The sequence below is a fragment of the Oncorhynchus clarkii genome, chromosome 1 (assembly GCF_045791955.1).
Source record: "Oncorhynchus clarkii lewisi isolate Uvic-CL-2024 chromosome 1, UVic_Ocla_1.0, whole genome shotgun sequence".
Lineage (NCBI taxonomy): Eukaryota > Metazoa > Chordata > Actinopteri > Salmoniformes > Salmonidae > Oncorhynchus > Oncorhynchus clarkii.
In genome coordinates this window covers 6,120,280-6,133,544 of record NC_092147.1, presented here as the reverse complement: position 1 = coordinate 6,133,544, position 13,265 = coordinate 6,120,280, and the positions used below count along the sequence as shown (strand labels likewise).

Sequence of the window (13,265 nt, the reverse complement as noted above, 5' to 3'; positions counted from 1 at the left end):
TGTTCTGGGATTGATTTGCACTTTTCGCACCAAAGCACGTTCATCTCTAGGAGATAGAACGCGTCTCCTTCCTGAGCGGTATGACGGCTGCGTGGTCCAATGGTGTTTATAGTTGCGTACTATTGTTTGTACAGATGAACGTGGTACCTTCAGGCATTTGGAAATTGCTCCGAAGGATGAACCAGACTTGTGGAAGTCTACATTTTTTTCCTGAGGTCTTGGCTGATTTTCCCATGATGTCAAGCAAAGAGCCACTGAGTTTGAAGGTAGGCCTTGAAATACCTCCACAGGTGCACCTCCAATTGACTCAAATTATGTCAATTAGCCTATCAGAAGCTTCTAAAGCGATGACATCATTTTCTGTAATTTTTCAAGCACAATCAACTTAGTGTATGTAAACTTCTGACCCACTGGAATTGTGATTCAGTGAATTATAAGTGAAATAATCTGTCTGTAAACAATTGTTGGAAAAATTGCTTGTGTCATACACAAAGTAGATGTCCTAATCAACCAAAACTATAGTTTGTTAACAAGACATTTGTGGAGTGGTTGAAAAACGAGTATTAATGACTCCAGCCTAAGTGTATGTAAACTTCCGACTTCAACTGTACATGATTCCATATGTGTTATTTCATAGTTTTGATTTCTTCACTATTATTCTACAATGTATGTAGAAAATAGTACAAATAAAGAAAAACCCTAGAACAAGTAGGTGTTTCCAAACTTTTGACTTGTACTGTATATTTGCAAAAAAATATAAGGGGGATTGGAAGTGATGCAGACAATTACATTGATGGAAGCAACAATCTATCTGCAATATTAAAGCTTATCTACCCTTGAAATAAATAAAAATATGTTATATCCTCTGTCTGCACGCACACACACGCACGTCCATGCTGACACAAAAGATAATTTCACCTACCCATGGAATGGTGCAGGGATTCGCTGGTGCTGGGTCGGCTGCCGGAGCGGGTGGGAGGGCGGGAGCTGTAGCGGGACGGGGGCAGGCTGTCCTCGCTCCTCTGTCTGCTCAAGGGGTACCCTACCTCACCCCTGTCGCCCTCGCTGCCTCCTCGGAAGTCCCTACAAACCACACACAATCAATAACAACATCGGGGTAAGGACACTGGACTCAACTGATTGTCTTAGTATTAGACCATTTCACACAGAACAGGATACTGACCCCTCCTGTCTCCTGACCCCTCCTGTCTCAGCCTCCAGTATTTATGCTGCAGTAGTTTATGTGTCGGGGGGGGGGGGGGGGGGCTAGGGTCAATTTGTTACATCTGGAGTACTTCTCCTGTCTTATCTGGTGTCCTGTGTGAATTGAAGTATGCCCTCTCTAATTCTCTCTTTCTCTCTTTCTTTCTCTCTCTCGGAGGACCTGAGCCCTAGGACCATGCCTCAGGACTACCTGACATGATGACTCCTTGCTGTCCCCAGATTGTCTTAGTATTAGACCAACAACCATGTTGTTATTATCTGCGGATCTTTTAGACAGAATATGTTGCAGCTGCTTTAACACCATTCTTATCCCCAGGTCTCTGTCCCTCCAGACCGCAGGTGTCATTCATTATAATAGCCTGATCCCAGATCCGCTGGTGCCGTCTTGCCTACTAGGAGTTGGATAACACAAACAGTTCTGGGACCAGGCTATTGTTACAACATTCAATTTAGAGAACACCACTCTGACGTTCTGAGGGACACCAAAACATTAGTTATCCACTGTGGTATTGTCTGACACCACTCTGACGTTCTGAGGGACACCAACACATTAGTTATCCACTGTGGTATTGTCTGACACCACTCTGACGTTCTGAGGGACACCAAAACATTAGTTATCCACTGTGGTATTGTCTGAAACCACTCTGACGTTCTGAGGGACACCAAAACATTAATTATCCACTGTGGTATTGTCTGACACCACTCTGACGTTCTTAGGGACACCAAAACATTAGTTATCCACTATGGTATTGTCTGACACCACTCTGACGTTCTGAGGGACACCAACACATTAGTTATCCACTGTGGTATTGTCTGACACCACTCTGACGTTCTGAGGGACACCAAAACATTAGTTATCCACTGTGGTATTGTCTGAAACCACTCTGACGTTCTGAGGGACACCAAAACATTAGTTATCCACTGTGGTATTGTCTGACACCACTCTGACGTTCTGAGGGACACCAAAACATTAGTTATCCACTGTGGTATTGTCTGACACCACTCTGACATTCTGAGGGACACCAAAACATTAGTTATCCACTGTGGTATTGTCTGACACCACTCTGACGTTCTGAGGGACACCAAAACATTAGTTATCCACTGTGGTATTGTCTGAAACCACTCTGACGTTCTGAGGGACACCAAAACATTAGTTATCCACTGTGGTATTGTCTGAAACCACTCTGACGTTCTGAGGGAAACCAAAACATTAGTTATCCACTGTGGTATTGTCTGACACCACTCTGATGTTCTGAGGGAAACCAAAACATTAGTTATCCACTGTGGTATTGTCTGACACCACTCTGACGTTCTGAGGGACACCAAAACATTAGTTATCCACTGTGGTATTGTCTGACACCACTCTGACATTCTGAGGGACACCAAAACATTAGTTATCCACTGTGGTATTGTCTGACACCACTCTGATGTTCTGAGGGACACCAAAACAGTTATCCACTGTGGTATTGTCTGACACCACTCTGACGTTCTTAGGGACACCAAAACATTAGTTATCCACTGTGGTATTGTCTGACACCACTCTGGCGTTCTGAAGGACACCAAAACATTATGCTGTAACATTAGCCCTCCCTATTTACTGGGTACTGGCAAATACTGTATTGACCACGGGGTCGACAGCATCCGATACTAAGAGCCTCTAGTCCAGAACGCATTGCTCCATGTTGTGCGTATACAGTATATATGTGTGTGTACTACTTGCATGATGTGTGTGTTTCGGTGGGAGATGGGGGTCACGGGTCGCTGCAGGGGTTCATCGACACTCCGTCCAAGAGGAGCTGCCGATCTCCTCTTCACCCTCGTCGCCATGTTGGTCATGATCTGGACACACACACACACACACACACACACACACACACACACACACACACACACACACACACACACACACACACACACACACACACACACACACACACACACACACACACACACACACACACACACACACACACACACACACACACACACACACACACACACACACACACTTAAAATCACACGCCAACGGCAATGTGCCAAACACAAAACATGTTCCCACAGGACAATAACTGGTCCCAGATCTGTTCAGTGTAGCATTGTGTGTGTGTGTGTGTGTGTGTGTGTGTGTGTGTCTCACCCCCAGGTACTCTGTGGTCAGTAGTGTCTCTCCGGACAACTCTCTGGGCTGCAGCTGAAGCACTTCCTCTTTATCAAGGTCCGTCTCTATCGCGTCTTCCTGTTAACAAACACAGGATATTTTCCTAATTTTACTGAAGAGAACAGGAATTGATCCCAACCCTGATAGAGCCACACCAGGGTTGTGTTCATTTGGCACCAAACAGACTAAGAAAACAGACTGAAACAGGGGGGGACTACCTGGACTAGTCCAATAAGAGACAGTCATTTTCATTTTACGTTGCAAAACATTTTCTGTTGCATGCCCTAATGAATACGACCCATCTGAGAATAGCATGACATAAGATTGTACTGGGAGAGAAGTGAAGTCTGTGAGATAGCTGTGAGACCATGGAGAGAGGAGTGAAGTCTGTGAGATAGCTGTGAGACCACGGATAGAGAAGTGAAGTCTGTGAGATAGCTGTGAGACCATGGAGAGAGAAGTGAAGTCTGTAAGATAGCTGTGAGACCATGGAGAGAGAAGTGAAGTCTGTAAGATAGCTGTGAGACCATGGATAGAGAAGCAGTATTGCTGTTTGTGAACACTTTTAAACTGAAGTCCGTTCTCGGTGAAAAGGCCACGTCCGTTTGGAAGATTCCAACAACGAACACTGAAATGTGTCTTGCGATATTTTTAATTTTTTTACTATGCTGCCAGACACTCCTTTCAAAAACAACAAACAAGGCGCTGGGGGGGTAGCGAACAGTGGCGCCGTTTCTCCCTTGACGGGGGAAAGTATGTGATCGTGCCGATAACACCAACAATGACACCATTCTATTATAAGCAACACTATTATTCTAGGTTATTAGGGACATTTTCTAGAATGGCATCCCATTCTAGAAAATGGGATGCCATGCACCTGGGTGACCCCGGGTCCCAAGGCTGTGGCCCTTATATCTGATAGCCCACTTTCCCAGAGAATCCAACCTGGCAACCCCATCAGACAGCACACGGGTGGGAGACACACAATATCTGTGTTACGCTGGAGAAGATGTCAAATATAGTATGTTTTATCATTGATCCCCCCCCTCCCTCTCTTTTTATATCTAATTTTTTGGGGAGGTGTTCTTGAGGTCGGAATGTGTGTGTGTGTGTGTGTGTGTGTGTGTGTGGTTCAAAGGACTCTGGGATGGTTATACAAATGGCGAGTGTGTGTGTGTGTGTCAGGGTTAGTAGGAGTGTGTAAGTGTGTCAGGGTTAGTAGGAGTGTGTGTGTAGGACTGTGTGTGTGTGTCAGAGTTAGTAGGACTGTGTGTGTGTGTGGTAGGTAGGTAGGTAGGGAGGGAGGTAGGTAGGTAGGTAGGTAGGTAGGTAGGTAGGTAGGGAGGGAGGGAGGGAGGGAGGTAGGGAGGGAGGGAGGTAGGTAGGTAGGGAGGTAGGTAGGTAGGTAGGTAGGGAGGGAGGGAGGGAGGGAGGGAGGGAGGGAGGGAGGGAGGGAGGGAGGGAGGGAGGGAGGTAGGGAGGGAGGGAGGGAGGGAGGTAGGGAGGGAGGGAGGGAGGGAGGGAGGGAGGGAGGGAGGTAGGTAGGTAGGTAGGGAGGGAGGGAGGGAGGGAGGGAGGGAGGGAGGGAGGTATGTATATATGTTTGTAAGTATGGATGTCCCATCTGTGGAGGAGTGTCTAGCGGACAGAGGCGATGCGTCTTTGGACATTTGCGTGTGTGTCCAGAACATGATCAACATGTCAACGAGGGTGAGATGACGAGCTTACCTCATCATCGTCATCCTCCTCTTCGTCATCAGACTCTGGTCCCTCTTCAGTCACCTCCCCTGGTTAGAAAAGAGACACGTCAGGTCAGCTCACAAAGGTGAGAGGTCAAATAGAACATGAAGAAACCACAGCTTGTACATACAGCGGCCTCCAACAGAACAGGGTACGTAGGTGCGATTGTGTATACTTAAGCAATAAGGCACAAAGGGGGTGTCTCTCCCAGTACTGAATTTCCACGACAATATTTTTTTATACATTTGCAAAAACTTCTAAAAAAAATCAGTTTTTGCTTTGTCATTATGAGGTATTGTGTGTAAATTGATGAGGGGATTTTTTTAAATGTATTTTTAGAATAAGGCTAGAATTAAAAATATGGAAAATATGAATGGGTGTACATGTAATTCCAAATGCACTGGTGTGCTGGTGCGTGTCAATATGTGCCAATGCAGCGCTGTGTGCATACATGATGAAATGGACTACTTCTATGTGTCGATACCTCTGTTGTGTGTGTGACTGACCTGAGTTGAGCTGTTTGATAATAAACTCAATCTGCCTGTTGAGCTCCGGGTTCTCCTCTTTACTGTAGCAGTGAAGGATCTCCTCCATACTCTACACACACACACACACACACACACACACACTTTTTGTCATTTAGCAGATGCTGTTATTCAGAGTGACTTACAGTAGTGAGTGCATGCTTTTTTTCATACTTTTTCGTACTGGACCACATGGGAATCGAACCCACAACCCTTGCGTTGCAAGCGCTATGCTTTAGCAACTGAGCCACACACACACACGGAAATCAATCACCAACAATGTTAATCACTTGACACAAGCCCTTGACACACACACACACACACACACACACACACACACACACACACACACACACACACACACACACACACACACACACACACACACACTAACCATCTCCTTGGCTTCCTCTCGCACTGCATGAATACACAGGATGCTATAAAGGGTTCCGTTCACGTACGGCCGAATCTGTAAAAACATACACAAGCCTGTAAAGTACACAATCACGTACGGCCTGAATCTGTAAAAACATACACAAGCCTGTAAAGTACACGTTCACGTACGGCCTGAATCTGTAAAAACATACACAAGCCTGTAAAGTACACGTTCACGTACGGCCTGAATCTGTAAAAACATACACAAGCCTGTAAAGTACACGTTCACGTACGGCCTGAATCTGTAAAAACATACACAAGCCTGTAAAGTACACGTTCACGTACGGCCTGAATCTGTAAAAACATACACAAGCCTGTAAAGTACACGTTCACGTACGGCCGAATCTGTAAAAACATACACAAGCCTGTAAAGTACAGGTTCACGTACGGCCTGAATCTGTAAAAACATACACAAGCCTGTAAAGTACACGTTCACGTATGGCTGCAGAACTTGCTTACAGGGGTGTGGTGTCAAAAAAGCAGAGCATCTCTTAATTACAGACAGACCTTTCCCCATCTTTACAACTTTTGCTTGTTTGATGGCTCTGCGGAGGTCGTAGCAGGACTTGTTGGACTTGTTCCTGTCTTCAGCCGTAGCCTCAGGGTTTGTCTGAGTTAGCTCTGTGTGCGGTAGCCCTGTCCCTTTAGCTTAGCACCAACCTCTTGTGTTAATCCAGGGCTTTTGATTGGGGAAGCAGCGAATCTTGACTGTGGGGACAACGTCAGCGATGCATTTCCTTATGAAGCCGGTGACGGAGGTGGTTAGCTTATCACTGCTATCGACGCTAGCAACGCAGTCTTGTAGCATAGCATCCGATACGGAGGACCATTTCTCAACTGAACACAGCACGGGTACTTCCTGATTACGTTTCTGCTTGTAAACAGGAAGCAGGACTATAGGGTCATGATCTGATTTTCTGAAGGGGGGGGGGGGGGGGGGGCCTTGTATGCTTGCTTGTGGGTAGAGTATAAGTGGTCTAGGACTCTATCGCCCCCTAGTGGTGACGGATAAGTGTTGATGGAAGTTGGGCATCACATGTCTTAATGACTCAGAATTAAAATCACAGGCAACCAGGAAAGCAGCCTCCTGGTTTCCGGCTTGTTTATAGCCTCGTACATTAAGTACCAGCTTGTTGTTTTTATTGTCCTGAGGTGGAACATATACAGCAGACACGATAACAGGTCGGCATTTGACCATCAGGTATTCCAAGATGGGTGAACAATAGGTTGAGACTTCCACTGCGCAAGAGTCAGCACACCATTTGCTTTTGATGACGAGAGGCATACCCCTCCCCCTCCCCCTCGATTTCCCTCAACCCAATGTCCTGTCTGCTCGGTGAATGAAGAATCCATCAAGTTGGATAGCAAATCAAATCAAATCAAATTTATTTATATAGCCCTTCGTACATCAGCTGATATCGCAAAGTGCTGTACAGAAACCCAGCCTAAAACCCCAAACAGCAAGCAATGCAGGTGTAGAAGCACGGTGGCTAGGAAAAACTCCCTAGAAAGGCCAAAACCTAGGGAGAAACCTAGAGAGGAACCAGGCTATGTGGGGTGGCCAGTCCTCTTCTGGCTGTGCCGGGTGGAGATTATAACAGAACATGGCCAAGATGTTCAAATGTTCATAAATGACCAGCATGGTCCAATAATAATAATAATAATAAGGCAGAACAGTTGAAACTGGAGCAGCAGCACGGCCAGGTGGACTGGGGACAGCAAGGAGTCATCATGTCAGGTAGTCCTGAGGCATGGTCATAGCAAACATATAGCCATGTTTCAGAAAAGCAGAGAATATTGCAGTTACAAGAATCCCTTTGATAACAAATCTGCGGTCGGAGGTCATTCATGTTATTACCAAGAGACTGTACATTGACAAATAGAATGGAGGGAAGAGGTGGCCGGTTTTCCCTTCGCCTTAATCTCGACAGGACTTCCCCTCTCCTGCCTCTTTATCGGCGGCGTTTCCTCTTGGATAGCCCGAGAATTTGATCAGAATTACACAAAGAGCCCAGGGCAGATGAGTCTAAGTTTGAGCCACAATTGAGGTTAGTAACTGCCGATCTGATGTTCAAAAGTTCTTATCGATCATAATAATCATAGCGGATAGATAAACGCCGAAAGAATCACAAAATAGCAAAGTTGGAGCAGAGCTTACAAGACGGCAGCAATAGCTTGGGCGATATACCGTATACCAAGGTATTTGGAAATAACCACGGGATGTTTTTTTAATACCATTCAATTTATTTGAAGTTTTTCCCAATACATTTTTATATTTGTAACTATTGTTTAAGTACAGTGGGGCAAAAAAAGTATTTAGTCAGCCACCAATTGTGCAAGTTCTCCCACTTAAAAAGATGAGAGAGGCCTGTAATTTTCATCATAGTTGCACTTCAACTATGACAGACAAAATGAAAAAAAAAATACAGAAAATCACATTGTAGGATTTTTTATTTGCAAATTATGGTGGAAAATAAGTATTTGGTCACCTACAAACAAGCAAGATTTCTGGCTCTCACAGACCTGTAATTTCTTCTTTAAGAGGCTCCTCTGTCCTCCACTCGTTACCTGTATTAATGCCACCTGTTTGAACTTGTTATTAGTATAAAAGACACCTGTCCACAACCTCAAACAGTCACACTCCAAACTCCACTATGGCCAAGACCAAAGAGCTGTCAAAGGACACCAGAAACAAAATTGTAGACCTGCACCAGGCTGGGAAGACTGAATCTGCAATAGCGAAGCAGCTTGGTTTGAAGAAATCAACTGTGGGAGCAATTATTAGGAAATGGAAGACATACAAGACCACTGATAATCTTCCTCGATCTGGGGCTCCACGCAAGATCTCACCCCGTGGGGTCAAAATGATCACAAGAGCGGTGAGCAAAAATCCCAGAACCACACGGGGGGACCTAGTGAATGACCTGCAGAGAGCTGGGACCAAAGTAACAAAGCCTACCATCAGTAACACACTAGACACAATGGGAGAAAGCTGTGTTTTAAGGGGTCGTGTTTTATAATTGAAAGTCAACAGTATTTTTTTTGCTTCAATAGAGAGTGATCAGGGACGTGCAACTATAGTTTTCCTTCACATAAAATACATTAGTGCAACACATTCAGACAGGAAATAGCTTCATTTTCATCAGATGACAACAGAAGTGCAATGCTATTTTGTCACAGCTGCTCCTGCTACGCCCTCTGGTGTTCATCCGGTGTCTTCTTGACCTGCAGTTACTCCCCCTGTACACTCTCTCTCTCTCCCTCTCTGTGTGATTGTGTGGTTGGAGACAAGTGTGCTGGAGTCAGAGCAGATCCCTACCAGCTGCAACTCGTTCCATAATAAAGACCTCTAGAAATACTCAGTCCTGCCACTTCCACTCTGCCAGATCGTAATCTCTGCTCAGTCAGTTCATGATTCTAGCCATTTATGATTATTCAAGATCATGTTACTCTGCTGTGCCTGTTTCCCTGGCTGATACCGTTTATCCACTCATTGCAGTTACCTCTCTGTCTCTGTCTCCTGTCTCCTGTTCCACATCTCACCACACAACTACCTTGCTCTGGATTTTACTCACCACCACTACCTTGGATTCCCCTCAGGACCTGTTTACACTGTTCTACTCAGCTAACTCCAACCTCGGTCTCCACATCTGTTTTTTCTGCAACTCATCCAAGCTTCCCTGGATCTGCACTCCATATCTCTCTGTGTAACAATATATATTTTGATTAATTCATCCTTGTTTCCTCATCTGAGTCTGCTCTTGGCTTCCCCTGTGTCGCTCCGCTTAACATATTTGGCTGGCAGCAACACAAGTGAATGAGCTTACAATGAAAAAGCAAGATATTTTTTGCAAAAACGATGCATGGCCATCATATTGCTAATGTTTATCATAGAAAAAATATAGCCAGCTACATTTCCTAATGTTTGGCTTAAAGTTAATCTTGCATTTTACAAGAGAAATGCAGGCTGGCTACACCTTCAAAAGTACCAGAGAAAAGTAGCTACACATCAGTCAGAGCGCTGTCTACTGATAGAGTTCCCTTTTGTGAATTCTCATCCGAGTGGAAAAGTGCAACTGAAGCAGAATATTAGTCTATTACAATAACAAGACCTTTACATCTGTGTTTACAAAACGCATTAAGAGATTTCTAAAGCTTTTTATATATTTTTTTCTGTGCGTGAAAAATGAATAATTCTGAGTTAACGCAGAGGACACTATGTTTAACTTGCTAGTTATCTAGGTAAATTGCTGAATTAATAAGGTGACAGGACATCATATTGTGTAAGTTTTCTGCCGTGTTTGAGAAGTCAAAGCCCATTGGATGAGTTATCCGTACAGCTGCCACTCTTTTGATTTCCTTGAGTTTTTTTGCCGCTCTTTTCTCAGCCGTCTGCTCCTCCCGCCTCTTCTCCAAGCAGACAGGCCCGTTGCCCTAGCGACTCCAGATTCCACATAGACAGTGTGTTGAACCATGCTGCTTCAGACACAGTACTGATCTTACTTTAGACAAGCATGCGACAAAACTTTGTTCATTTGCACAATGTCGCTCGTTCACATTCACTTGGAAATGTCCAAACTCTATACTTACCTATATATGTATAACTTTATGAGCTGGACTGCCTGTCTTTGCAATTTGTTAGCATATTTCGTGAGCAGCCTCCATGGAAATTCATTATTACTTGTGCTAATTTAGTTAGCATACTGGTAACAGACGTTAACAATAATGAATTCTGCATTAACGCGGACCCTAACTGTAAATTTGCTAGTTATCTAAGCAAATTACTGAATTAATAAGATGTTTTTGGCACCCCCTTTTGTACTAAGGCAGTAATACAGTAAATCCCGGGATGAGTGAAGGACTGTATGAGATATGAACATCTGGATACAGCTCAACCCTACCATACAGTACGCCACCATCACTCCAGCAAGCAGATTAGTGATCTGCTGGGACTGGTGCAGATTAACAGATTTACAGATTAACCTCTTTCTGTGTGTGTGTTTTATATGTGAGTAGTTTGTGTACATTCACAACTGCAGGTGTCTGCCTGTGTGTGTGTGGGTGCGTGAGAGTTGTGTGTGTAAGTGCATGTGTGTGTCCATGAAAGTGTGTGTGTGTGTGTGTATTACCTCGTGGTTCTCGTGTCCCAGAAGGTCAGTCAGAACCTTCAGCACGTATTTAGGGTTCTCAGCACACTTCCTCTTACCTGGAACAAAAAGACAAGTCATGACAACAGAGATACGGGTTAGGGTTAGATACGGGTCTGAAAGAACAAGAAGATTTCATTCTGCTCACCCCATCTAACTCAATTTGATTTGAATCAATCCCTTCAATGGGCATTTAACATTAGACCCAGGGCCAGAAGTCTATACAAGGCCTAGGGACAATGTATTTTATATAACCAGGTAAGTTGACTGAGAACACATTCTCATTTACAACAACGACCTGGGGAATAGTTACAGGGGAGAGGAAGGGGGATTAATGAGCCACTTGTAAACTGTAGATGATTAGGTGACCGTGATGGTTTGAGGGCCAGATTGGGAATTTAACCAGGACACCAGGGTTAACACACCTACTCTTACAATAAGTGCCATGGGATCTTTAGTGACCACAGAGAGTAAGGACACCCGTTTAACGTCCCATCTGAAAGACGGCACCCTACACAGGGCAGTGTCCCCAATTACTGCCCTGGGGGCATTGGGATATCTTTTTTTTTAGACCAGAGGAAAGAGTGCCCCCTACTGGCCCTCCAACAGCATCTGGTCTCCCATCCAGGGACCAACCCTGCTTAGCTTCATAAGCAAGCCAGCAGTGGGATGCAGGTTGGTATGCAAAGACACTCCTTTGATGAGTCGTGAGTAGAAGTAAATGGTCCTGTGTGGCTCAATTCGTAGAGCATGGACTCTTGCAACGCCAAGGTGTAGTGGGTTTGATTTCTGCTTTGGGACCAACCATAGTATGGGTCCCATACGGAAAAATGAATGGACGTATAACTGTAAATGGCTTTTTGATAAAAGCCTCTGCTGATAATATTATGTTTATTGTAATAGGTCATTTGAGATCTAACTAGCTAACTCATTCTAATTCTGTGGGAGATAGAGGGAAGGGATCAATGCCCATACCTAACTCTTTAGCCAAGGTGCATGAATGAAAGAGATGCACCAGTATTTTCGTATACATTTTACCCAGTAGTACTGAGCCAAAAGTGGTCCCCGAATATGGCGTACCATTATGATGTGCAGCTTGCTAGATGTCACCGAAATGGTGAGAGGCTGAAGCTCATTGGCTAGTCTTCGAATAGCTAGGAACTCATTGGCTGGCCCAAATTGGGGGAAAATGTAAGGAAAATGTCACAGCTTCCAGAAAAAAAACTGTCTCTTTCAAACTAGGGATTTCGTGGCTTAGTTGAGGTAAAACAATAATTCTGCTAACCGATTATACATGTTTGGACTACATATTGACACATCCAGCACAAAGCGGGAGAATGTCTTTAAAGAGCAAACTGAAGTGAAGAGGAATTTCAGCAACTCTTGTGGAGGACGGTGGAAGTTGATCAAATTCCTATAAAAAGACGCTGAATTTCCAGTTCACTTCAGACAACTGATGTGGACTGTGTTAGTGTTCCCTGTATAGGTGGTGTGGGAGCCCACGTCCCAAAATACTTTTGGTTTCAACTGAGGGCCTGTTTATTGTTTTGGGTGCTTTTGTGCCGCGGATGGAAAATAATCGGAGGGAAACACTGGACTGAGGGAAATGTAGCCTGATCCCAGATCTGTTTTGGCACAAATAGATCTGGGACCAGGCTAATGGACTGTGCCATCAGGTGGGTGTCGTACTAGGTATGGGTGGTACCAGGTGATGGGTGGTACAAGGTGATGAGTGGTACCAGGTGATGATAGGCTACCTCTGGTGCGTAGACATAGGTTCATGAGCAGGGCCACAGCGTACTCCAGAGTGTAGTCAGACAGACAGTCAGAGTCCTGCAGCTCATCTACCAGCCAGTCAATGAGACCGTCCTCTATCATGGCTGACTGCTGGCTCCTCCTAGAGCGTGCGCACACACACACACACACACACACACACACACACACACACACATGGATGTGTACACAAAACTCACATGTTTGCACGCACAAACAGACGCACATATGCAGACGCACAGACACAAGCAAACAGAGAGGAAC

At 44.8% G+C, this 13,265-nt stretch overlaps 1 protein-coding gene across 3 annotated transcripts in view; it reads right to left on the bottom strand.

Annotated features, from left to right (window-relative positions):
- LOC139414845 (lisH domain-containing protein ARMC9) overlaps window positions 1–13,265 on the bottom strand; it is a 90,702-nt gene that overhangs the window by 44,872 nt on the left and 32,565 nt on the right. For all 3 annotated transcript variants that reach the window (XM_071162449.1, XM_071162440.1, XM_071162441.1), the window contains 8 exons: window positions 12,986–13,125; window positions 11,211–11,287; window positions 6,041–6,115; window positions 5,629–5,719; window positions 5,111–5,169; window positions 3,362–3,460; window positions 2,945–3,063; window positions 923–1,083 (listed from right to left, as the gene is read on the bottom strand). In XM_071162449.1, the coding sequence (XP_071018550.1) occupies window positions 923–1,083; window positions 2,945–3,063; window positions 3,362–3,460; window positions 5,111–5,169; window positions 5,629–5,719; window positions 6,041–6,115; window positions 11,211–11,287; window positions 12,986–13,125 (821 nt within the window). The remainder of the gene's footprint in view (window positions 1–922; window positions 1,084–2,944; window positions 3,064–3,361; window positions 3,461–5,110; window positions 5,170–5,628; window positions 5,720–6,040; window positions 6,116–11,210; window positions 11,288–12,985; window positions 13,126–13,265) is intronic.